Source organism: Schistocerca nitens, chromosome 1 (genome assembly GCF_023898315.1).
Source record: "Schistocerca nitens isolate TAMUIC-IGC-003100 chromosome 1, iqSchNite1.1, whole genome shotgun sequence".
NCBI lineage: Eukaryota > Metazoa > Arthropoda > Insecta > Orthoptera > Acrididae > Schistocerca > Schistocerca nitens.
This window is the reverse complement of record NC_064614.1, coordinates 418636755-418662831: the sequence shown is the minus strand read 5'-3', so window position 1 is coordinate 418662831 and position 26077 is coordinate 418636755. Positions and strand designations below refer to the sequence as shown.

At 42.5% G+C, this 26077-nt stretch overlaps 1 protein-coding gene across 1 annotated transcript in view; it reads right to left on the bottom strand.

Annotated features, from left to right (window-relative positions):
- Positions 1 to 26077, bottom strand: part of LOC126250116 (clustered mitochondria protein homolog) — a 355920-nt gene that overhangs the window by 73593 nt on the left and 256250 nt on the right. Inside the window, exons 2-6 of the mRNA XM_049951533.1 lie at positions 17158 to 17810; positions 16804 to 17022; positions 13734 to 13887; positions 12189 to 12456; positions 1291 to 1520 (exon numbers count right to left, since the gene is read on the bottom strand). Coding sequence (XP_049807490.1) covers positions 1291 to 1520; positions 12189 to 12456; positions 13734 to 13887; positions 16804 to 17022; positions 17158 to 17810 — 1524 coding nt within the window. The remainder of the gene's footprint in view (positions 1 to 1290; positions 1521 to 12188; positions 12457 to 13733; positions 13888 to 16803; positions 17023 to 17157; positions 17811 to 26077) is intronic.

Sequence of the window (26077 nt, the reverse complement as noted above, 5' to 3'; positions counted from 1 at the left end):
GCAATTCTCATCCTAACATTTATCGTAGAAAACAGTTGAAGGATTTGGCAATGTTGACTAGAGTGCTCTCTTTGAAATTCTGAGGGTAGTGGGTGTAAAATACAGGGATCAAAAGGCTATTTACAACTTGTACAGAAACCAGACAGCAGTAATAAGAGTTGAGGGGCAGCGGTTGAGAAGGGAGTGAAATAGGATTGTAGCCTATTACCCTATGTTATTCAATCTGTATATTGAGCAAGCAGTAAAGGAAACAAAATATAAATTTGGAGTAGGAATTAAAATCCAGAGAGAAGAAATAAAAACTTTGATGTTGGCCGTTGACGTTGTAACTCTCTACAAGAGAACAAAGAATTTGGAAGGGCAATTGAACAGAATAAGACAGGGTCTTGAAACAATGATATAAGATGAACATCAACAAAAGCAAAACACGGATAGTGGAATTTAGCCAAATTAAAAAAGTTAATGCTGAGGAAATTAGGTTAGCAAATGTGACACTAAAAGTATTAGACGAGTTTTGCTATTTGGGCAGCTAAGTAACTGATGAGGGATTAAGTAGAGGGGATATAAAATGTAGATTGGCAAGGACGACAAAAGCTTTTCTGAAGAAGAGAAATTTGTTAACATTGAGTATAGATTTAAGCATCAAGAAGCCTTTTCTGAAAATAGTTGTTGGAATTTAGCCATGTCTGGGAGGGAAACATGGATGATAAACAGTTTAGACAAAAGAAATGTTGCTACATAAGAATGCGGAAGATTAGGTGGGTAAATCACGTAACTGATGAGGCAGTACTGAATAGAACTAGGGAGCAAAGAAATTTGTGGCACAATCGGTAGTACATATTCTGGGACTTCAAGAGATCACAAATTTACTACTGGAGAGGTGTGTGTGGGGGGGGGGGGAGGGGGGGAGGGGGGGGGGTAAAAATCATAGAGAGACCGAGAGATGAGTACTCTAAGCACATTCAGAGGGATGTAGGTTGCAGTAGTTACTCAGAGATGAACAGTCTTGCACAGGATAACAGGATAGAGTAGCATGGGGAGCTTCATCAAACCAGTCTTCAGACTGAAGACCACAAGGAGACAACTTATTGACCGCTCCTTGTATTATCTCAAATACTATATATTTTCTGGAAAGTGAAAGTGAAATTCCTCCATTCATCAAAATATGAGACTGGTATACTTTCTCTTAATATTAGGCAACTTATTCCTGTTCTTTTAAAAATTCTGAGTGCATGCTTAATTAGTGACAATGCCCAATTTGGTTTTATTCTAAGAGAAATGTGAACTCACTATCCTCTGCTCTGATAGCATCAATCGTGTGTTCCAGTTGAGGTGCTCCCCATGTGTACACTTGGTATGGTGTGGCTACGCGTTCAAATGGGTGTCGCTGTGTGCGCTTTTTCTGCAATACTGAGAAATTCCTCTTAAAAGCAGGGCTTATCTGGTTCAGTAGTTCTATTAATGAGTGACACAGATGGCTTGGGCTTGCTGGTTTTGGATTAAATTCATCCTCTGTAGACCTGGAACAGAAAAATAATGAAAAAATATATTGGAAAGGAGCATTTAAAAGTGAAGACAGGGAAAATTTGAAATTCAGAAGGGAAAATTTTAAATTCTTTGAGACATAATACCAATGCTTACAATTACAGCAAGAAAAATTGACGAGACGTACATGGCACATCGAAAAAGTAATATTCCCTATTTTTTAAACAAAGACAACATACTTACATGAAAAACTTTATTAGCAACAGGTACAGCAATGTTTGAACTAATTTTCGACATAGTCACCAAAAGAATTGCGACAACTGTTATTGTGGAGTCAACTTTTATGAATCTGTGTGACAGAAGTCTGCCACCCATGAATGGAACCACCATGTGACAGCCGCTTCCACATTATTTCACAGTAACAGCCAGCGTTCACTGTTTCACCTCTGAGCAGAATGCCCTTCCTGTCCCAGAGCACTGTGCACGTCATTTTCCTCACTGACACAATGTGTGTGAATTTTGCTTTCACTGGAGATCCACTGTGACACCAATTCATTGACTGTTGCTTCGTTGCCAGGGTCAAGTGAGAAATCCACATCTCATTGCCCGAGGAACTCATAACCATCATTATACTGCTGCAGAAATGTCAGTGCTGCTCCAACGCACTTCGTTTTGTGCTCAGGTGTCAGGCTTTCTTTGCACCCATCTGGCACACAATTTCTTGAACAGCAGGTGCTTAGTGACAATTTCATGCAACAAGAATCGTGTTACCTGCAGAAATGGCTGTTGAGTTATCTAATCATAAAGCAACAGTTCTCCTGGATGCACTGCTGCACCAGCTCAACCAAGTGATCATTGACGAGGGACAGTTGCTCACCGCGCTCTTCATCATAGACTGTTTGATGACCTCCAGAAAAAGCATGCACCAGTGACCCACCATCTCTTTGCTCATTATGTTCTGCCCATAGACCTAACAGAGCTGACAATGAATTCCAATGGGCACTACATCTTGTGCATTAAGGAACCGCACCACTGACCAGACCTCGCAGTTAGTGAGAGAAAGAATAAAATGCCACGTCAGGGCATTGCTGCCACGGAGCTGGCATCAGGCAGAACCTATCTGGCCAGCATTCGATTGTCACGTCATAGATCTGTCATGCTTGCACAATTTTCCCAGGTAAATACATCTACTTTACTGGGAACAACACCAGGAAACTTATTTTGTGAATGTGCCTCCTATTCATGTAGGGTGCATGCCATTACAAATAGTGTGTACCAGTTTCTAATGACATCACAGCCGGTTTTGTAACTTGGGGCTAATTTGTCGCTTTAAGCTGCAAATTTTTTAACTTAAATATCTCTGTTGTGGCAGTTTATGTCAAATAATGGTACTTTAATGGGAAAATTGGTGTTGGTTAAATAGCTGTGGACCCATGGTCTATGGGTAGCATCTTTGTTTAGTAAACAAAGCATCCTCAATCCCAGGTTCAAAACCCGCCACTGCTTAAACTTTGATTAATAATCAGAATTGGCAGCCAAAGACTTCCGGCACAAGAAGTCACCCTTATTCTGCCAACATCCTTGTCAAAGAGAGTGAAGGAGTGGACAGAGGTTCAGGGTACACTCTCCCCCTTGGGGTGGGAAACTGCATCTAAAGGCAGAAGAATCAGCAATGATTAATGGCACGAGGGTCCAGAAGGCAATGGAAACCACTGTAAAAAAGACACGTGAAGTGTATCCACAGGACATGGGGCCTGTAATTGAAAAAAGTGTCATGATGATCTCTCCAATGGCAAAATATTCCAGAATAGTCCCCCATTCAGATCTCCGGGAGGGGACTGCCAAAGGGGAGGTAACCATGAGAGAAAGACTGAATAACCAATGAAGGGATAACGTTCTACGAGTTGGGGCATGGAATGTCAGGAGAGGGAAGCTATAAAATCTGGAAAAGGAAATGCAAAGGCTAAATCTAGACAGTAGGGTTCAATTGGTGTTGCTCAGGCAATGGAGGGGATTGAGGTGCTGCCAGCACTTCCGCTTAAGCTGACGAAGGTGAAGTGGCCAAGTCAATCGGGCGTCGAAAACCAGTTCCAAGAATCAAAACATCTCCACTACAGTGAGTGGATCGTCATTAAGATAAAGTTCTCATTCCGGATGAACGGTAAAACACCAACAGAAATGCACAACACATGACTTTGTGGCTGAAAACTGGAAGCCGTGAGCTACAGCCCATGACTGCACCTTGTGGAGCAGTACGAAATGCAGAATTCATCGTATACAGAGAAGGTGAGGCTGACAGCCCTACAGCAATAGAGACACAATACGGAGCCTTGCAGAACGCCGTTCTCCTGAATATGGGGGAGCGGGGGGGGGGGGGAGAAGGGGGGGGACTATGGGAGGCACCAACTTGGGGACATAGAAAGTACGCAGCGACAGGAAGTTCTGAATAAAAATCAGGAGCAGTCCCCACTCTTACAGTGTGGCAATGGTACGACATTGACAGGTCGTGTCGTATGCTTTACGTAAGTCAAAAAAAGATGGCAACCAGACGTTGGCATCTGGAAAAAGGCTGTTTGGATGGCAGACTCAAGGGACACAAGATTATCAGTGGTAGAGCGACCCTGGCAGAAGCTGCCGTGACATGGAGCCAGTAGGCCACATGACTCCAGGTCCCAACCCAACTGCCAACACACCATACATTCCAGCAGCTTACAAAGAAAGTTTGTGAGGCTGATGGGTGGGTAGCTATCCACATCACATGGGTTTTGACTGGCTTTTAGCACCAGAATGATGGTGCTCTCCTGCAACTGCGATGGAAAGATGCCACCGCACCAGATCTGGATGAAGATGATGAGGAAATATTGCTTTTAGTGAGATGAAAGATGTTTGATCATCTGACTGTGGACCCGATCTGGCCCAGGAGCTGTGTCGAGGCAATGTGCGAGGGCACTGAGGCTCCTACTCTGTAAATGGGGCATTATAGGATTCACTGTGGCATGTAGTGAACAAGAGGACTTTCCTATCCATCTACCATCTGAGGGTTCAAAAGGCTTGGGGGGGGGGGGGGGGGGGGGGGGCAGTTCTCCAACACAGAGGATCGAGCACAGTGCTCAGCAAAGTACTCGGCAATCACGTTTGTGTCGGCAGATGACATGCCATTGTTGTTTATGCCAGGGACACCTGTTGGAGTCTGGTACCCAAAAAGACGTCTGATCTTCATCCAGACTTGGGAATGTGATGATAGCAACGAACGGTCGACATGTACCTCTCCGGTTTCCATGTTTTTATAAGATGGCAAACGCAGGCACAGAGCCGCTTAAAGGTTATTAGGTGCTCTAGTTGCCTCAGCGACTTCCGGCAACCACCAAGGGACTGTCTTTCACTGGGGGCACCCTAAAGAACAAGGGATCGCGTTTTCTGCAACAGAAACAATCATTGTAGCTACCTGCTGAATGACAACATCAAGGGCACCATGTGGGGGAGATTCAGCAGTGACAGCAGAGGTGAAGGCTTACCAGTCTGCCTTGTATAAAGTGCATCTGGGTAAGCATCCATGGGCATGACATGGGGGGGGGGGGAGATTGGAATATGGGGAAGTGGTCACTACCACACAGTTTGTCATGTGCTCTCCAGTGTATAGATGGGAGAAGGCCAGGACTGCAAACTGAGAGATCCCTGGCTGAATATGTGCAATGTGCCACACTAAAATGTGTGGGGGCACCTGTATGTAAGAGGCAGAGGTTGAGTTGCAACAGTAAATTTTCAACCTCCCTACCTCGGCCAGTAAGCATGGCACCACCCCACAAGGGGTTATGCACTTTAAAATCTCCCAAAAGTAGGAAAGGTTTAGCCAATATGTTCAGGGGTACGGCACCATCTGGAGGAAGACATACATTGCAGTTATTTCCTGTGTCGTCCTTATTCTGACAGCCACAGCTTCAGGAGGGGTTTGAAGGGGCACATGTTCACTACAAACCAAGTTTAGGACATAAACGCAAACTCCACCTGACACTCTATTATAGTCACTACGGCTCCTGTAATATCCCCTATAGCTGTGGAGGCCAGGGGTCTACATTGCTGGATACCAGGTTTCCTGGAGGGCAATGGAGAAAGCAGGTATAAAGCTTAACAGTTGCCGTAGCTCAGCCAGTTGGTGGAAAAAACCACTGCAATTCCACTGGAAGATTATGTGATCGTGAGATTGGGAAGGCATTAAACACTCAATGAGGCAGTCTATGCCTCAGGGTCACCTGCTGCCACCAGACGAGTACCTCTGCGATCAACATCCATTGTGTCTGAGGGCCCAGCGAGATCTAGGTCCTCAGCGGACACCAGAATCTCCACCTCATCCTCAGATACAGAGCTTGTAGGTAGCGGTGGTGTGGGTGCCAACGCAGTGCCTTGGTTCTTGGGGGTCTTTTTCTTTTTTTACATTTCTCTCACTGCTCCTTAGGTTTGTCTGGCTGGGAGGGCTTCACCGATTCAGTCTCATGGACTGAGGATGACCGTGAAGCCCTAAGATCAACTACCTGGGGCTGCTTCAGCCACTGGTGGGTGTCAGCTTTGCCACTGGTAGGAACCTAGGATGGGAGTGACCCAAGGGATCCCTTCCTGGTGAGAGGAGCCGAAGAAGACTTTCGCTTCTCTGGGGACTGATGTCCCCGATGGTTTGGGAAGGGGGGTTTGCTCCTGAAGTAGGTTGTGCAGGAGCAACAGGGAGGGAAGTACCCCCCACTATCAAGGGGGCAGGTTGAGTCTGATGGCTCAGAGCCAACTGTATACGGCAGAACAGAAGATGGTAGATTTGTTGTCGTAGCGGTGGTGTAGGTTGACGTCATATGCACAGGATGTAGCCTCTCATATTTCCTCTTAGCCTCAGTATAGGTCAGTTGGTTCAGGGCCTTGTATTCCATTATTTTTCTTTCTGTCTGGAGAATCCTGCAGTCTGGCGAGCAAGGTGAATGGTGCTCTCCGCAGTTGACACAGGTGGGAGGCAGGGAACAAGGAGTAAGGAGTATTGGGTTGTGAAGGACGCCCACAATCCCGACTTGTGACACAGGAAGTACACTGGGAAGACATATGGCCGAACTTCCAGCACAAAGCACCGCATCAGGGGATGGATATATGGCTTTACATAGCAGTAGACTACTTAGCAGTAGACTATCACCTTGACCTTCTCAGGTAATGTGTCACCCTATAAGACCAAGATGAAGGCACTGGTGACAACCTGACTATCCTTTGGACCCCGGTGGATGCCAGACTGCAAAAGAAGGTCCCTGTGAAATATGATAGCCTGGACCGTATTTAAGCTCTTATGGGGGCGAGATGGAAACAAACATCCCCCATCTTGTCACAGGCGATTAGTGCCTTTGACTGGGCACAGGATGCTGTTTTTATCAAAACTCACCCAGAGCACATTTTGGACAACCCCTCCACCTCCCCAAACCTGTCCTCCAAATGCTCCACAAAAAACCGATGCTTCATGGACATGAAAGATTCCCCATCAACTCTCGTACATACAAGGTACTGGAGTGAATAAGCTTCACTGCCATCCTTAGCCTGGCGTTTCTCCCATGGCGTGGCCAGGGGGAGGGGAGGGTGGGAGGATGATTTGGGGTCACATTTCTTAGCACTTAAGTTAGACCTTGACTGCTTAGAGACTGCTGGTGTTTGACCAACAGAAAGAGATGACATACTACACTTCATGGCATGTCGTGCACCCCGATACCACCCACTCTGACCAGGGACCCTCCCCACGGGTGCCAACCAGCTGCAGCGGAGGCCACCTGGCAGGATGGCCATTGCCAGGAGTCCCGATGCCCCAGGATTGACAGGTATCTACTCCTTGGCATATGCGGGGAGTTAATAGCGCAGGCATCAGCAGAGCGATCCCTGTGTGGTCAGGGGGCAACAACCAACAGGGTACATGGCAGCCCCAACACAATGGACTGGCTACCATGCTGAATATCAGGTGCACACAAGTCCATTATCGTCAACAGTGCAGAAAGCGATATTGCAACAAGGAGGGAGGAAAACACTCTCAGAAGGGTGACCTCGCCAGACAGCTGGAGAATGACCGGAAGTGCAGATCCATGTCAACGAAGGATTCGAGAGGTCTCAGTGCATCGTGCACACTATGCACCATGTAAGGCACCCATCTCGAATTGGCTCGCTCTTCGGGAAAATTTTGAAGAATGGAGGTCAAACCCTATAGGGGACAATCACATAAAGGCTGAAACACATGAGACTCCTTTTAGTTGCCCCCCTTATGACAGGCAGGAATACCTCGGGCCTATTCTAACTCCTGGACCCGCAGGGGGGAGTATGGACTCACCGACAGTGGTGTGTAGCAGAGCAGTAGGAATGGTAGCCAAGAAAAAGCATTCCAATCCGCATTAGTAAAGACCCACATAGGAGAGCATCCAGATGAGTAATGCTGGAGAAAAGAATTGTCATGAACTCCCCAGGAGCCCAGGGCTAAAGACAGAAAGATCATGGCGAGGAAAAGAGTGTAGGGGCTCCAGCATTGAGGCAGTGGAGGTCAAGCCCTGCAGCAGGTAGAATCCTAAAGGAAAAGGAATGGGTTGAGGGAGCTGTCAAAAGAGCACAAGGAAGAGCAGGAAGCATAGGAGGCCAGTCTGGCAGGAGATAAGATTGCATATCACTACCACAGAGTCTAACAGCCACCAGCTTCCAGCTCAGGATGAATAGGAAGAGGGGGAGACACACCCTGTAATATTGGCGGGGGGGGGGAGTCTTGTCCTGGGATTTACAGATCTTCTTCTTCTTCTTCTTCTTCTTCTTCTTCTTCCCCTTCAGAAAGGGAGAGTTAGTTTGGAAAGAGAGTAAGTCACAACAGTATTGGGATCTGAAAGATATCAAGCAGCCTTGAGACCTGCAGATCGTGGGTCCTGTGTCCGACGAAGTAACAGGCTTCTTGTACTGGAAACAGCGGGCAGGGAGAGGGTTTCCTAGAGGGGCGCCAGATGCTGGAGGAGAGGATTTCTTCTCAGGCCGAAGAGAAACAGCAGTTCCCTGAGGGCAGGGATGACAACCACCAGGGAGGAGGAAAGGAAAGGGGTGGGATGGAGATTAGGAAGAGCGAGGAGGAGGAGGAGGAGGAGGAGGAGGAGAAGGATGCAACAGAAGCAAAGGTAGATGTTGAAGATACCAGGTGGAGATGGCCAACTTTCCACTGGGCCTCAGGGTAGGACAGAGAGTGGGAATTTTGAATTCTGAATCTTCCTTTCAGCATTTTACAAATCAGGCAATCTGGTGAGTAAGCAGAGTGTGGTCCGAAATATTGAACGCACATGGGTTGTCAGACACAAGGACTCTCCATGTGGAGAGGATGGCCACAGTCACTGCTAACAGGATTTTTCTCGTATCACGAAGCCATGTGACCAAATCAGAGGGGCCAGTAACAGCAGATGAGAGGTGGAATATAGGGCTTCACATCACAACTGTAAGCCATAACTTTGACTTTTTCCACAAGGGTATCCCACTCGAAAGAATGAAAGCACTAGCATCAATGCAATTGTCCTAAGGATCTCTCTGGATGAACTGAATCCCAACCTGTGCAAGAATAGTCTCGAGTTCCTTATCAGATAGAAGAAATATATCCCTGTGGAAAACAATGTCCTGGGTCATATATGAGGACTGGCAAGCAGTAATGCTCACCAGAATGTCTCCTAAGTTCTCGCAAGCACAAATGGAAGCTGACTGACTGGCAGAATACCTTTTAACCAGTAAGGAACCAGACGCATCTTACTAAGTCAGTCAACTTCACCAAACACATCTCCAATACATTCTATAAAAAATTGTGGTTTGGTGAAAGCGAAAGTCTCCATGTCTGTCCTAGAATGAACTACGTAATGGGGTATGAGTTTCACCACACAAGCCAGCATGTGTAGTCCTCCTCCCAGTGGTTGGCCAGGGAGGGTGAGGCCAAGGAAGCAAATGTAGGAGTAGAGATAGAATCATTCCTGTTTGAAAAGATGGTCGCCATTGTAGAGTGGCCAGAAGTATGGAGCTTAGTGCACTCCATGTGTAGAGTGTCCACCCTTGTACCACCCACTCCAATCAGGAGCTCACCCTGCGGGCACTACCTAGCCATGGCAATGGCTATCTGGCACGGCTGTCATTGCCAGGAGTTACAATGTCTCAAAAAGCCAAGCAACCACTCCTGGGCACACATGAGGTGGTGACAGCTCATGTACTAGAAGTGGAACCCTGTGTTGTCAGGTGTGTGTGTGTGTGTGGGGGGGGGGGGGGGTTCATAACAATCCCTCTACATGGACTGGCTACATACCTGTATGCTGGTGATGTACCAAGGGGTGAGGAGGTGCGAGGGGGGGGGTCTATGGTGGGTGAAGGAGGGTGGCAGAGAGGAACCCACACTATGGAAACTGAAGTCAAACCCAAACGGTGACTAGAAAAAGCTGGAGGGGGGGGGGGGGGGGAAGTTACAAACACGAGATGCAAAGACTGGAAAGAAATAGTGGAACCGAGTGAGAAGTCAGGTTGTCATAAAAGGCAACACGGAGTGAGAGAGAGAGAGAGAGAGAGAGAGAGAGAGAGAGAGAGAGAGAGAGAGAGAGAGAGAGAGAGAGAGAGAGAGAGAGAGAAGGGGGGGGGGGAGGCTGGAAGGAAAGAAGCTAGGATGTAAAGAAGTGGATACAGGGGAAGAGAATGTAGCTTGGGGGAGAGGAGGAGGAAGGCTACAATAGCTCAGGGTGTCATGCATGCCATACACATACCCACAAAAGAGAGGGGGGCACACTCTGAGGTGGGGGGGGGGGGAGACACATCAGCATGTTCTACTAACCATTACCATAGACACACATTATTCTTTATTATCTTATCAGGTGGGAAAAGGTGGTTTTGGAGTTACAAGGAAGGGGGTACTGCTCTACAGGAATAGTGGACCAACCTTTCAATACATTCATCAAAAAGGCAGAATTAACTGAGTACAGTAACTGTTGTTTCAGCTTCCTTTCCGAAAATGTATTTAATTGCCTACAAATATTTCTCTTTACAACATTTCCCAAAACTTTATTGCAATCACTGAAAGGAAAATTTTGGGCTCTGGTCACATCAGGAAACTTCCCCAAATCAAAGATGCCCCATATTTTAACTGTCAGTGTGGCACCTGTGGCACTATTCATATAAAATATACTAGAAACTGAAACATTTGAATTCTCTAACAAACATTACTTTTGTGAAACATCCACTTCTTAAATATTTTTGTCAATATCAAACTTTTACAGTGGACTGTATGTGCTACACCATGAACCCCTAAGGGGGTTAAACATTTTATGAAAATATTTTATTGCAAAAGCATTTTTAAAGCTAAATTTTGAAAAAATAGTATTTGGCTTCTTGGTTAGAGATGAAAAAATATGTTTTACACTGATTTTGGAAATTAAACACCTAAGGGCATGATGTACAGTTAGACTGATTAACTGACTCCGTTTTGCCCAGCCCAAACCGCTAAGTATAAAAAAATGGAAGTTTGGAGAAGGTGTAGATGTTATACTGTAGGCTCGTTTAAGAAGGGACCATCCAAGATTCCACTCTGAGTGAAATAGGGGACGAAAGGCTTTATGAAACTACGTCACTATTAAAGGAATTTTGAAGCTAGAACTAGGAAAACTGGTATTTGCGAGTTGAAAGAAGACAAATTGCTGCTGTATAGAAGACATGATAAGTTGTAGATACGCACAATTAAAAGACATTTACATAAAGCTGCATGAGGTGGGTGTAGGGGTGCACAATGTGTGTGTGTGTGTGTGTGTGTGTGTGTCATTGTGCCTGTCTGCAACTTAACGTGTCATCTTTATGGTGAGCAGCAATCTGTTTTCCCTACATTGTTGATATTCCTGTTTGAAAACTGGTATCTGGTTTCTCAGGCAGAAAAGAAATATGTTTCAGCATTTTTGGAAATTCAACCACTAATGTGGTAAAATAGTAGGTGAAAGTTTTTTTGACAATAAATGATTACTAAAGGATCTACAACTGTAAGTATTTGACTTCTTGGCTAAAAATAAAAAAAATTGAAAAAATATTAGTGTGTGTTTCATTGTTTCCAGAAATTCAACATCTCAGGAAGTGCAATAGGGAATGAAAATTTTTTTAAAAATATTTCGTTACATTAAAAAAATTTAAAGCTAAATTCATGAAAAATTGGTATTTCGCTTCTCTGTTAGGTATAAAGAAATATTTGTCAGTGGATGAAAGTTGCTATGGAAATGTCTCCACAAGAATACATAAGGCATGATAAAGAAAAACTTTGGACTCCAGCTACCAGAATCACTTTTTGGTCGGAAGTACATTTGGAAAATACCATGCTTATTTATATGGCCTTAATTAGTGTGAAAAGCTTAGAATGTGTTGCAATTTGTGCATATAAAAATTCAATTAAATAAAAGCAAAAAAAAAAAAAAAACTCTGCAGGCCAGATAGTCTACTTTAATGAAGCAGTGGACAATAAGTTAGTAAAAAATAAAGAGAAAATATTTTATGAAATTTTGATGACTGTAAATAATTTTTTTACACTATCAATAACTGTCAGTTATTACAAAACAATTGGGTAATATTGTATGACGCAATTACCTGTTTTAACAGACAGTTACAAAGTGTAACAAACATAACATTGAATGAAAATTTCATAAAATAGTACAAACTGTTCTAAAGTCACTTACTGGTTCACAAAGAAGCCACGTGAGCATGCTGTAATGTGATAATGTTTCTCTTCAAGGGTGACCACATGAAGGTACAAAAGATCACCATGCATTTTCCGGTAGCCTGGTGGAGGGTTCCAGCCAGATGTTGTGAGCACCTTTACACATTGGGGACCTTTTTGTTCCTTTGCTTGAGGTTGTAATGGAAGTAACGGACGTTCACGACTTCCTGGCATTATGTAGTCTGGCGGAGTACAGTCTACACTCTCTGGTCTCATCTTCTTCTTTTCTGACAAAGAAAAAGGTGCTGCTGGTTGAGAAGCATATTTGCCTTTCACACAAACTGGTGCTAAAAAATGTGTGTTACAGAAATGATTATAGTGCTTTACATATATAATGTTTTACTGTCACTGATGTGTTACTGAGGACATTGCTTTTATCAAGTTAGTGAGTTTCACTCAGATCTGACAAAGTTCCAAGATAATGGCCATAGCCCTAAAAAAATGTCTTGTTGTGTACTTTGTTATGATCTAAGATAATTGAAGGAAATGTAACTCAGGTAGTCAGAGAAGGAAAAAAGTCCACAGCTCCAGAAAGTGCTGAACAGTAACTTTTCACTTATTCCGTTTTATTCACTGAAATCTGAAAGTGTGAACTTTTTGTTGGAAAAAGAAGAAGAAGAAGAAGAAGAAGAAGAAGAAGAAGAAGAAGAGGTGGTCATCACCTTCACCACCATCACCATCACCATCACCATCTACACACTATCACAGTCTCAGATAATTACTCAAAATTTTATCTTTGCAGGCTAAACATCATTGTTAGAAGTCTCCTGTGCATATTCCCCCATTCTCAATTCTTTCTGGCATTTGTGTATGAATATTTCTCTAAAGGAGGTAGATTTAGTCATATTATCCCTATACTTTCACATCAGTTATGTTTCAATCTCTTTCCCAATTTTTTTATTTCAGATGTGAATAACAGAAATTATATTTTTGTGAATATTTTTTTGCTGCAGTCACCACAGACACCTACTGCAACAGCAACACAGCAGACAGACCAGCAATGCGGGATTCTGACTCCGCTGTGAAGTTTGGCAGACACAAGCAAGTACCACAGTTGACGACGAACACGTAGGTGCTCCCAATGTCCATCAGAGGGCATCAACCAGCAGCAGAGGAAGGGGGTGCAATGATCAATTAACTATTTCCTGCTGATCATGTGTGTGCAAATAGTCCTGGAAATATCCTTCTACCAGCTGCTAACAGCCATCTTCGACGTGGAACAGTTGTATGGGTACAGAGTCGAACGGCACTCTAATTGTAGGAATTAGTAGTTATTTGCTTGATCCACAGAAGGAGTCCTAATTGTTTTGATTGCTTTGAAAAGTGTGTTACTGCTGGTGGTTTATTGTAGTTTCCATAATAAATTAGTTGGCAAAACAAGTTGGTTCTTGCTCTGTAGACTTAGCAGTTTTAAAAATTTTGTTTCCCATAATTAAGGACACTACTGTGTCAGATTTTCTACTGCTTACTAGTAGTTTTTAGCACACATATCAGCTTTACTTACCCAATATATCACCCTGTGTTACAACATTGAGGAATGAGAGAGAACTGCAATCAACACCATTATAAGCATCTGCAGGATCTAGGGATTTTAGTAGATCCCTAACATGTCTTACATGTATCCTTGCTTCCCTCATAGTATATGGTTCTTCAACAACCTGTAGGAAGAATAGCAGAATCTGTTACACAGGTGAAGTACTATTTTAGAAATATGTCAGTTTTTATGATTTAATGTTACTGCTTGAGCAGCTGTATTGGGCACATATGGTTCTATGTCCTTACACTCAGCAAGCATATTAGTGCACTGCAGAATTAAAATATCAATCACAGGTGATCATATACAATGCAAATATAATCCAGGAGGTCACTCTTAACAATGGAAGGAACATTAAGGTCATATTACACTATCTGTACATGTGTATTTTCCATTTAACATACCTATACTCTTATTCTCTCAATTGTACTAGTTTGTGTTGGACTAGCTTTGGAACAGATATACCATAAGTCAAGTTAACAAAATAATGCTCTGCTGTGTACACTCATACTCAGAAAAAAACAGAAAACCTTGAACGACTAGGGAGAATGTTAATATTCACAGGACATGTACATTAGTATGTTGTGCACAAATGATTAGCATTTCAGTCACCTCAGTTCAGCATGTGTCCTGTTGCCTAGTAGACACAGGGTCCACCATAGTCCCTGATAACTTGTTCCCTTCATAAAGGCATCAACTCATATAGGACACTAACAGTGTCCTGTGGTGTGGCCATCACGCTGCATTCATCTGTTTCCAAAGTTCACTTGTGATGGTTGGCATTGTAGTCACAGCCCTGCACCCATCATTTCAATACTCCACACATTTTCGATTGGCAACTAGTCTGGTGATCTGGCAGACCAGGGCAAAAGGCCAACATCCTGCGACACCAAGAAGGCACACTTTCATGCAGCAGCATGTGGTCGTGCACTGTCTTGCTGAAAAATGGCATCTGGGGCGTTGTGCAGAAAGGATATGCTACAGGTTGCAGGGTGTCATTCACGTAGGTCACACTGGTCATAGTGCCCTGGACATGCACCAACTGTGATTTATGGTTGTATCCAATAGCATCCCACAACATAAGGCCTTGAGCTGGTGCTGTATGTTTTGTGTGAATGCAGTCACTGATGCCACTCCCCGTCCGAGACGAACCGAAATGTGGCCATCATTTTCAAACAAACAGAACCTGTATTCATCTGAAAACACTATCTGATGCCATTCCTATCCCCAGTATCATCGTTCCACACATCATTGCCATCTAGCATATCTCAGCACACTCGTCAAAAATAGGTGGAGAAGTGGATGACGCATACATAACTCACGGTTGGTTGATTTGGGGGAGGGGACCAAACAACAAGGTTATCGGTTCCATCAGATTACAGAAGGATGGGGAAGGAAGTCAGCCATGCCCTTTCACAGGAACCATCCAGGCAATTACCTGAAACAATTTAGGAAAACCTAAACCAGGATGGTTGGACACACGTTAGAAGCATCATCCTCCCAAATGCGAGTCCAGTGTGCTAACCAATGGGCCACCTCATTCTACAGAACCCATGCCATAATAAATAGTGACGGACTGTCACCCCTGATAGTGTACTCTTACGATGTGTTATGAGGTGTGAGCTTCTGGAGGGGGGGGGGGGGACAGTCTGGGTTGTGTGACCTGACCCATCTTGTGATGTTCTATGACCTTCTGTGAAGAATTCTGTACACACCTGTTGTACAAAACACTTCATCCCACACGAGCAACAAATTCCCACCGGTACAGTTCGCGCATATGTCTGCGAGGCCTCCTGCAGGTCTGCTCAAGTCACTCTGATGCATTACCTTCAAATTATACTGATAACGCGAGCCACAGGCACATTTTACCAGTTGGTGGTGCCGCAATATCTATGTTGACCTTGCACCTGCTTGATGACATGGTTCAAAAGCTAATAATTTCTGCAGCATGTACTAATGTACATATGTATATCCTTCTTATTTATGAACGACCTATCTAGTTGTTCAAGGTGTTCTGTTTTTTTTCTGAACAAGAATGTATTTCAGGAAGAATGCGAGATGAAAATGACAGTCACAAATGAAAATGTCAGGAAGTCATTTGGACTTTTTTAAAGAATGTTACATGGGCATAACCGGTTAAATCATAAAACTTTTATAACCATATTTAGATGTTTATATATATTAGAGTTCTTTGATCAAAGATTAGTCATAGGAGGGGGGCTGCAATTAAGTTAATACCTCAGATACTTCAACAATATGTTCAGGTTTTCAACATTTTCATTTAAGACAGACAAGAACATTAAAAATAAATGAGTCAATCCACTATGGGGTGTGGCAATGCATTAACTGCACTGCTTCATGTAGAGATCACTTCAGACACTTCTTGTAATAATGCCAGTTGGCAGGAAATAACATTTAATAAATGCACTCTTGTAGAGACATGGTCTACATATGGAGAGAAGTGGACACAGCCTCCTTTACCGTATTTGCTGCCAGGAACAATCTCTGGAATTCATGTCTACAATTTTTACTCACTTTGTGCATTAGGTCAAAGAAGATATTTAATTTGCTCCACTTTATGTCATTCTCTATCTCGTAATGATCACAAAATAAACTTGACTGAAATGTATTTTATGGAAAAGCACTATCAACAGATTATGGTACTGCCATAAATGAATAGTTCAGCACAGTATAACATATTACTACTTGATGTCGCAAAATCTGTCTCGTTTGGTACAATCTCAAAGTTTTATAAACTTGGATACAAAACTGGTGTGCTAAAGCTGGTGCCCCTGTATTGGGTGGAGGGGGAGAGACTGAACAGTGTTGCATTGGTATAGCAACAGAATAACAACCAGAACCATATGGAGTGATTTGCAAAGAACAGAAGGTTATTTAGGTTCACAATCACACAAAAAAGACAAAAGTTGGTTCTATTAAGGAAAGGTACATAGATAAAAGTTTAGTAATGTCATGCAATGAAATAATTTTAGTGACCACTGATAAAGAAATAAGAACATGTAAAATATGAAATGCTCACCCTAATAACAGACCCTTCTTTGAGACCCTCAACATTCTTCAGCTCAGCAAAATTGTCCAGTGCATTACCATCCAGTTGCAAGGAAAAGCAGGTACGGTGGCATGTATCCTCACGGTCCATGAGTAGCTGGTGAATCTCTTGAACCAGTTCCATACTTGATACCTGAATATCAAATGGCTCCGAGCCTGGACTTGCAATCTTAACTGTGAACCCCATGTCCTATAAAATGGAAACAATTTATCGCTGCCGTACAATTTTATGAATTTTATTTTCAGACATAAATAGTCCCCTTTTGTCACAGTGCTGTCATAATCAACAACAAATGAACTACGAATATCCTGAATAACCACTCACCTGTATAAAGACAACTTCTGGATCATCTTTGTCTTTATCCTTGTCCTTTTCCTTATCATCATCCTTTTCCTTCTCTTCATCATCCTTTTCTTTCTTTTCGTCATCTCGCTCTTTTTCCTTCTCCTTATCAGTTACTGTTTTCTCTTTGCTTTTATCCTTGTCCTTGGGTTTCGATTTCTCTTTGCTTTGTTCCTCATCTTTATTCTTATCTTTTTCTCTCTCTCTAGCAGCTTCATCTTTTTCCATCTTCTCATTATCTTTATCGTCATCATTGTCTTTTACTTTCTGCCTGAATTTATCTAAATCATCCTTTTCCTTCTCTTCACAGTTAGTCTTCACCTTCTCTTTGGTCACTTGTTCATCATTATTTTTCAGTTTCTCTTTGTCTTTCTCTTCACTGTGTGTCTCTGACACCCTACCACTAACAGTCTCATCAATTGATGGATGTCCATTGGATAATTTCTCTTTTTGTTGCTCCTCTGACAGCAACCCATTTTTGGTCACTGACTGTTTGTCCTTAGATTTTTCAGGCTCCTCGTCTTCAGCATGCCCATTGGTGAGAACAGGCTCTGGTCCCCTTTCACCGTTCAGCTGTTGTTCTCTCATCTTGCTACCAGAACTCTGGGGTCCATTGGCAACATTTCCTTGTGCACCTGCAATTAGATAGATGATATATAACACTGAGTGGCTGTTCACAACAAAGCAAATAAAAGATAGTTAACTTCTTTTGCACTCTTACACACTAAGGATCTAACACCGGTGCGAAACATCCATCAATTTTAGTTACTTAACTGAGAAAATGAATCCCTATCATTCTTTTCCCCTGCACATTCTAAAGGAACCTATAAGTGTCATTTGCAATATGTATGTGCATACAATATGACTATAGTTTGTAGCTATTATGTTTGAGTAAGCAATCATGAAATGAATATGGTTTATATTAACACTCATCATTTTTGAAATCATAATGAAAATGTGAGAAATAACATAGACAAAACCTAATTGGGATAGAATACTAGCATTAATCAGAATTCTAGTATAGCAAAGTGCTGCAATTTGGTTTGCCTTAATGATGAGCTTAAACTCAGAACAGAAAAATTATATACATTTGATGCTACGAGAGAGGCTTTGGTACAAGTTAAAGCAGAAGAGAATATGAATTACTAATAAGTCGATTAATCAAACTGGAGTAGCAGTAGATTTCCAGACAGAGAGCAGAGTAAAGTGCAGCAGCAGCAGCAGCAGCAGCAGCAGCAGCAGCAGAAGAAGAAGAAGAAGAAGAAGAAGAATGAGAATGAGAAGAAGAAGAAGATAGTTTGTGCACAGACTATACATAGTTTAGTGGTACTCTTACATGCTTCTGAGTAGAAGCAAACAGCATCTGTTTACTTATCTGTGTTTAGTAGTGTTATCCATTTTATTTTAACAATTTGTGTATCTTTCCACCATCTGTGTAGTGCAAGTTAAATTTGTAGTGTTGTTTTCCACCATTCTAACTAGAAGCACAATTTGAATCGAGTTATGTGGCCTTTGTATCTTGTTTCCTCTTTCTCAATTAGTTTCTGAGTGGTCAGCAAATTTATTCATGATTATAAAGTATTTTCAATATCAAGAAATACATAGGGACTGTGCCTGTTGTGTGCAGACCCAAGCTAGAAGTTACACTGGCCACTGTTGAAAGGCTTCAATGTCGTGCCAATATTGGAGCACCAGTGGAATAAGCTGCAACACCTTTGGTGATGTTGGAATCCTCTGGCAACCACAATATTACTGTGTTTTCCAATGTGCATCATCCAAATAGTTTGCACTTACTGTAAGGTGAGTGGCAGACTATGGTAGTTTGCATATCTCTAGGCTGAAAGCAGAATTGGGAACTGGCTGTACAGCTGCCACTTTATGCCTTAGCAACACATATGAGGTGCAGCACAGGGTTGACAAAAAATCTGGACACATTGGATGCCTCACAGCTGTACTTCTGCCAGTACCTCGTCTCCTACCTTCCAAACTTTACAGAAGCTCTCCTGAGAAGAGAGCTTCTGTAAAGTTTGGAAGGTAGGAGACGAGGTACTGGCAGAAGTACAACTGTGAGGACTGGGCACGAGTCGTGCTTGGGTAGCTCAGTTGGTAGAGCACTTGCCCACGAAAGGCAAAGGTCCCGAGTTCGAGCCTCGGTCGAGCACACAATTTTAATCTGCCAGGAAGTTTCATATCAGCTCACACTTCGCTGCAGAATGAAAATCTGATGTCAGAAGAATATCGTACCTGTTGATGATTTCTTTGGAGACCAGTATCGGTATTTTGTTTGTAACTCTTGTTTCCTTTATTTTATAGGACTGGTCACTGAACTTTGCAGACACCTTGTATTTCGAACAATACAAATGACAGTGGTTAACTACAAACCAACATAAAATGTACAATAACTAGGGTGCTCAAAATATCTTAATTATGAGCCTTTTTGTTGTATCTGACCCCACAAGGACTAAAAGTGCTGAATTGTAGTAAACTAAGACTGAAACTTCTCTATCAGCTTTAATATGACACTCCCTAAAATTAACAGCTCCTGTAGTTTATCAGTTCATTAGATTTACATCATTCCATCTTTAGAGCATAACAGCCATCACGTCAAACTCCTATTATAGGTTTCAGATGTGCATTGTAGAGGGTAAAATGAAATGAACAGCAAGTTGGCTAAATCATCAAAGGGGGAGGGGGGAGATGCAGCGTTACCGGTGTGCAGAACAACGAAATTTTCGCGGTTGAAGGTTAACAGCGCAAACTGGTGTTAAAAATTTCAGGACAGCAGAAATCTACCACAGTAAGGATGACAAATGGTAGACGAACGCGCAGTGAAGGAGACCATGGAATTCTCCGTAACAGCGACAGGATGCAGTAGTCAAAAACCTATTAGAAGGTTTTCACGTCTTCCGCGCTATCGCTGAGAATGGCGTAGAGTAGCGGAGGGCGCCACTTAAACGTGGGGACGCACCTGTCGCAGAGCGTCGGTTATCGGTTGTGTAACACGGGCCGAGATAAAACTGTGTGAAAAGGCGGTTTGGAGGCGGGGAGGGGGGGGGGGGCATCCACTACTATCAGCAGCATTCCCCGGCACGCACTATGGTCACCAAATCGAGTACGCAGTCCAAATTCTAGAAATCCGGCCCCAGTGCAAAAGTCTTCATCTAAAATGCTTAGCGAGACATTATCAAAATTTCCAACGTAGAGCAAACGCTCCATCTCAATGGTGGATACACTAACCATAACAAAGACAAACCACATCACAAGTATTACCAACAAAGCGTGCCAGGTGAGCAATGGTCATTTGAAACTTCCTGGCAGATTAAAACTGTGTGCCGAACCGAGACTCGAACTCGGGACCTTTGGCTTTCGCGGGCAAGTGCTCTACCATCTGAGCTACCGAAGCACGACTCACGCCCGGTCTCAAAGCTTCACTTCTGCCAGTGTCTCGTCTCCTACCTTCCAAACTTTACAGAAGCTCTCCTGCGAACCTTGCAGAACTAGCACTCCTGAAAGAAAGGATACTGTGGAGACATGGCTTAGCCACAGCCTGGGGGACGTTTCCAGAATGAGATTTTCACTCTGCAGCACAGTGTGCGCTGATATGGTTTCCAGGCTGTGGCTAAGCCATGTCTCCACAGTATCCTTTCTTTCAGGAGTGCTAGTTCTGCAAGGTTCGCAGGAGAGCTTCTGTAAAGTTTGGAAGGTAGGAGACGAGACACTGGCAGAAGTTAAGCTGTGAGACCGGGCGTGAGTCGTGCTTCGGTAGCTCAGATGGTAGAGCACTTGCCCGCGAAAGGCAAAGGTCACGAGTTCGAGTCTCGGTAGGGCACACAGTTTTAATCTGCCAGGAAGTTTCATATCAGCGCACACTCCGCTGCAGAGTGAAAATCTCATTCTGGGAACGGTCATTTGTTGATTATCCAAGAAAGTTTGGTTTGACGTCGCTACCTGTTTATTCTGAACTTCTCTACAACACTACCTTCTTACTTTTTTTCTTTGCTGGCTTTATATTTCCTTCGTTAACAGTTAAAAAGTTTAATTTCTGTTATTTTGGTACGAGGCTAATTTCGGTACGTTATAGCCTCTGTACATAGAACGTGTATGTCTTATCTTAATTAAAGCCCAACACTTAATTATAGCCTTCAAGTCCGTAGAATTCCAATTGTAAAATTTTAATCGAATTTTTCCCATCAGTTTTTATAGTCTTCTTAATTAATTCACTTTTCCAGGTGATTTATTCTAAGGGTCAGTACATACTGACAAGGGAACCTCCCCATCGCACCCCCTCAGATTTAGTTATAAGTTGGCACAGTGGATAGGCCTTGAAAAACTGAACACAGATCAATCGAGAAAAACGGAAGAAGTTGTGTGGAACTATGAAAAAAATTAGTAAAATATACAACCTGAGTAGTCCATGCGAAGATAGGCCGTGGTCCCGTGGTTAGCGAGAGCAGCTACCAAACGAGAGGTCCTAGGTTCAAGTCTTCCCTCGAGTGAAAAGTTTAAATTTTTATTTTCAGTTTATGTGACAAACTCTTACGTTTTCATCACTTTTTTCGGAGTGATTATCACATCCACAAGAAAACCTAAATCGGGCAAGGTAGAAGAATCTTTTTACCCATTCTCTAAGTGTACAAGTTAGGTGGGTCGACAACATTCCTGTCATGTGACGCGCATGCCGTCACCAGTGTCGTATAGAATATATCAGATGTTTTCCTGTGGAGGAATCGGCTGAACTATGGCCTTGCAATCAAACGTTTTCGGTTCCCATTGGAGAGGCACGTCCTTTCGTCTACTAATCGCACGGTTTTGCGGTGCGGTCGCAAAACACAGACACTAAACTTCTTACAGTGAACAGAGACGTCAATGAACGAACGGACAGATCATAACTTTGCGAAAATAAAAATAGTAAAATTTTCAGTCGAGGCAGGACTTGAACCAAGGACCTCTCGTTCCGCAGCTACTCACGCAAACAACGGGACCACGGCGCTCCTTATGCTACAATCTCCTTAATGTTGCATATGTTGCGCATGGACTACTCAGTTTGTATATTTTACTAATTTTTTTCATAGTTCCACACTACTACTTCCTGTTTTCTCGATTGATCTGTGTCCAGTTTTTCAAGGTCTATCCACTGTGCCAACTTATAACTAAATCTGAGGAGGGTGCGATGGGGAGGTTCCCTTGTGAGTAGTTATCGACTTTGCCCTTTTTACATACGATACAAAAATAGATCGATATATAGACTACAATTTTCATTGTATTTCTTATAGTTACACGGCAAATCAGAAGTCTAACATCTAATCGCAAATATGTGATATTAATATGATATATTTACAATTTCTCCAAGCTGCAGAGCAGCAAATGTACACAAGAACATGTAAGAACAACATTTTCAAATACGTCGTCTCCCCTCCCCCGCTTGTATCCTTCCCATCTCGTTAAGGTTTCACTGATAAAGTAAATAACAACAATAGCAGTAATAACAGAAACAAAGATTCTACAACAGCCAGCCCTACTCATTTGGGCACGGAATGAAGTTCACAGAACCATTACCTATGATAGTAGTTACTGACGAGGGAGTGAGCCCCGAATAGAAATTTATGCTGCACGAGTGAATGACGTAAATGTCTGAAGAAGATGAACTTCCTCATTTCTAAAATTTGTAGAGACAAACGTCAGCAGTATGTACGTGTGCTGAATGGCTGGCAGCTGGCCAGCTGGTCTTTTCCACGCCGTTCTCTAACAGCTTTGCAACGATCACAATGACTTCTTCTCTGCAACATAATTTGGAGATATATATCGATGTGGTCTTCACTATGGCTGTCATTCTCTGACGCAAAATAATCAATGTTCGCCACTACTAATCCTTTTCTCGTGAGTCAGCTACAGAAGTGATTTATCAGTAAAGAACTTTTATTGTTAATTTGAACTACTCATTTATGTTTTAGATAACATAAAACTACATGTTACGTAGGACAGAGTGACCCATCCCCGGGCCCGCACGTTATTGTGAAAGCAGTGGAGAGTGATACTTGGGTATAGAATACTATAGATACTGGTTGCCGTCTTATGTGCTTTCTTCTAACACAGTATCCGCCTGTTTGATTTTAAACCCATTTACCAAAGCCAAAGATATAGCTGTTGCTCTTCCTCGAAACGCTTTACAGATTCTCCAAATACTCTCTGGGTGCTTTGTGTGTTATAAAATAGATACTAGTTAACAAAGTTTTTCACACTTGGAAGCGAGAGAGAGCTATCATTACAAGTTGTATACGTTACTGATATGAACACACTTATTACCTTTTCCGGTTTCCTCCTAATCTAAAATAGATCCTGTATTGAAATGTCGTGCGCGGTCACACTATAAAGTTACGGCTCTAGAAAAAATCCACGGATTTAGTTGAACTCCGGATCTCCCGACAAGAGTGTGCCAAAGATCTGAGCTAGATTCCACCATTTTACAAACTGATAATGAACTGATAGGTTGTTTGTCTGTCTGTCTGTGGTGGGGGAGAATTTGAGTTCGGCTACGAAGATTTTTTTTTTTCGCTTTTCTGCTAGCTGCTCCCACCTTTCTGCGCTTGATTTTCTTCTAAACCTTGCCACTGTCACTACCACTACTGCATCCGTTTGCACTATGTATCTGCATGATTATCTGAAGTTCTTTCTCAATCTCATCCAATGGTAATTTCAAAATTACGTATATCATAGATTTGAAGAGGGTGGTGTCTTGTACCTTCTGGGATAACAATACTTAGCATTTACGATCACATTTGTTGGTTTTATACCACCCGTTAGTTTCGTTTTACGTAATTACGAGATCCGAAAAGTATACTTCTCTCTTATTAGAGCTTCACAATAAACTTTACTATAGGGTACACGACACTTACTTGTCGCCACCTTTATTTCATCGTAATTACTGCTATGTAATAAAATTTCACCCTCATATCTTCCACAACTCTTTATGTACGGGTAGAATTAATTTCTGGAACATTTATTTAAAAAAATGTTATTGTTTTAGATAAATCCGTTGCAATATGAACACAGCACAAGAGAACCGTAAAATTGGTCAGCCTGTTCCATGTCTGCTTTTCGAAAACAATGTTTCTACATTTCAAGCGTGGGACCACTTAACATCATAATCTTGATAAGGCGTCTGTGGTACCAATAGCGAAGTTTAGTTAGAAAAAAGAAACTGGACGACTCCGCACATTTTAATGGCAACGAATGAAAGCTGTTTTTCTCGTGAAGAAACTTGTACAAGTAGAAATGAGCCAAGGGCAGTTGTCAAGAGGTGCGTGGTACAGGTCGACGATGTACAGATATGGAGTTAGTTGAGTGGCACAATCGAAACAATTAGTGGTATGTTGCTGCTTTAACCACATGTCATGTTTATTCAAGAGCTACTTCAAAAAACTAATAAGGATCCCCTATAAGATTTACGAATGTTTACTACGATTCTTTGCACATTTCTCGACCTCACTCTCGTCGTAAAGGCATAACGAAACCTTTTTGAAAGGTTGGCGAGCTGTAAGGTAAAATCGAGATTTATTGAATTTACAGGGAATGTCCGGTAACTTTCAAAGAATTCTGAAAGACCCGAGGCTAGGGGGAGTTTAGCAGAAGTAGATTTTGTCGTTTTGTTACAAATCACCCTGAGAATCTGCTTAGGAAAGAATCAGTTGTTGAGTCGCGAAAGGAAATATGAAGCATATTGCATTGTTGTAATGTGTATTGCTCTGAATGCCAGCCGACCTCTGCTATCTTCATTGGCAACCCTAGGTTCTTTGATTCCAGGTTTTTTTTCCCATTGGGTGATAGCGAGGACCATTGACTATCGTAAGCGTGATAATTTTGTCACAGGTGTTAAGTCACGCAAATTTTTTATGTAAAAATATAAATACGTAGCCATATCTGAGTACATATGTTATGTAGATAAACATTAATAACCCAGGCTTCGGTTGTTTTCCACTAATTTCACTGCAAAGTTGACAATGTGTTACCAGTCCCATGCTTTCAGCCACCGACTGCAATAGTGTAATTAGATTAGGAAATGAGACAAAGTAGTAAAGGAGTTTTGCTATTTGGGGAGCAAAATAATTGATGATGGTCGAAGTAGAGCGGATATAATATGTAGACTGGCAATGGCAAGGAAAGCGTTTCTGAAGAAGAAAAATTTGTTAACATCGAGCATAGATTTAAATGTCAGGAAGCTGTTTCTGAAAGTATTTGTATGGAGTGTAGCCATATATGGAAGCTTTCGAAATGTGGTGCTACAGAAGAATGCTGAAGATTAGGTGGGTAGATCACGTAACTAATGAGGAAGTATTGAATAGAATTGGGGAGAAGAGAAGTTTGTGGCACAACTTGACTAGAAGAAGCGATCGGTTGGTACGACACGTTCTGAGACATCGAGGGATCACCAATTTAGTATTGGAGGGCAGCGTGGAGGGTAAAAATCGTAGAGACAGACCAAGAGATGAATACACTAAGCAGATTCAGAAGGATGTAGGCTGCAGTAGGTACTGGGAGATGAAGAAGCTTGCACAGGATAGAGTAGCATGGAGAGCTGCATCAAACCAGTCTCAGGACTGAAGACCACAACAACAACGAGTGTCTAGTTTTCAACACGATGTATTATTGTTATTGAAGTCTATTGGCATTTACACCCTGATAACAGTTCAATGTGTGTTCCAGCGAGGATTTCTCATATACTTGATGTCATTCCACAATGACAGGACATGGCACGGAGTAGTCACGAACAACGGTAACAAAGGAGTTTTCATGGGCAACAATAACTTACAACTTCAGGAGTTTTTGATAAAATTGTAAATCCTAACAGAACTTTAATCACTAATAAATGAAGTGATAACGCAAAAACTTTCATTTGCAACTGAAT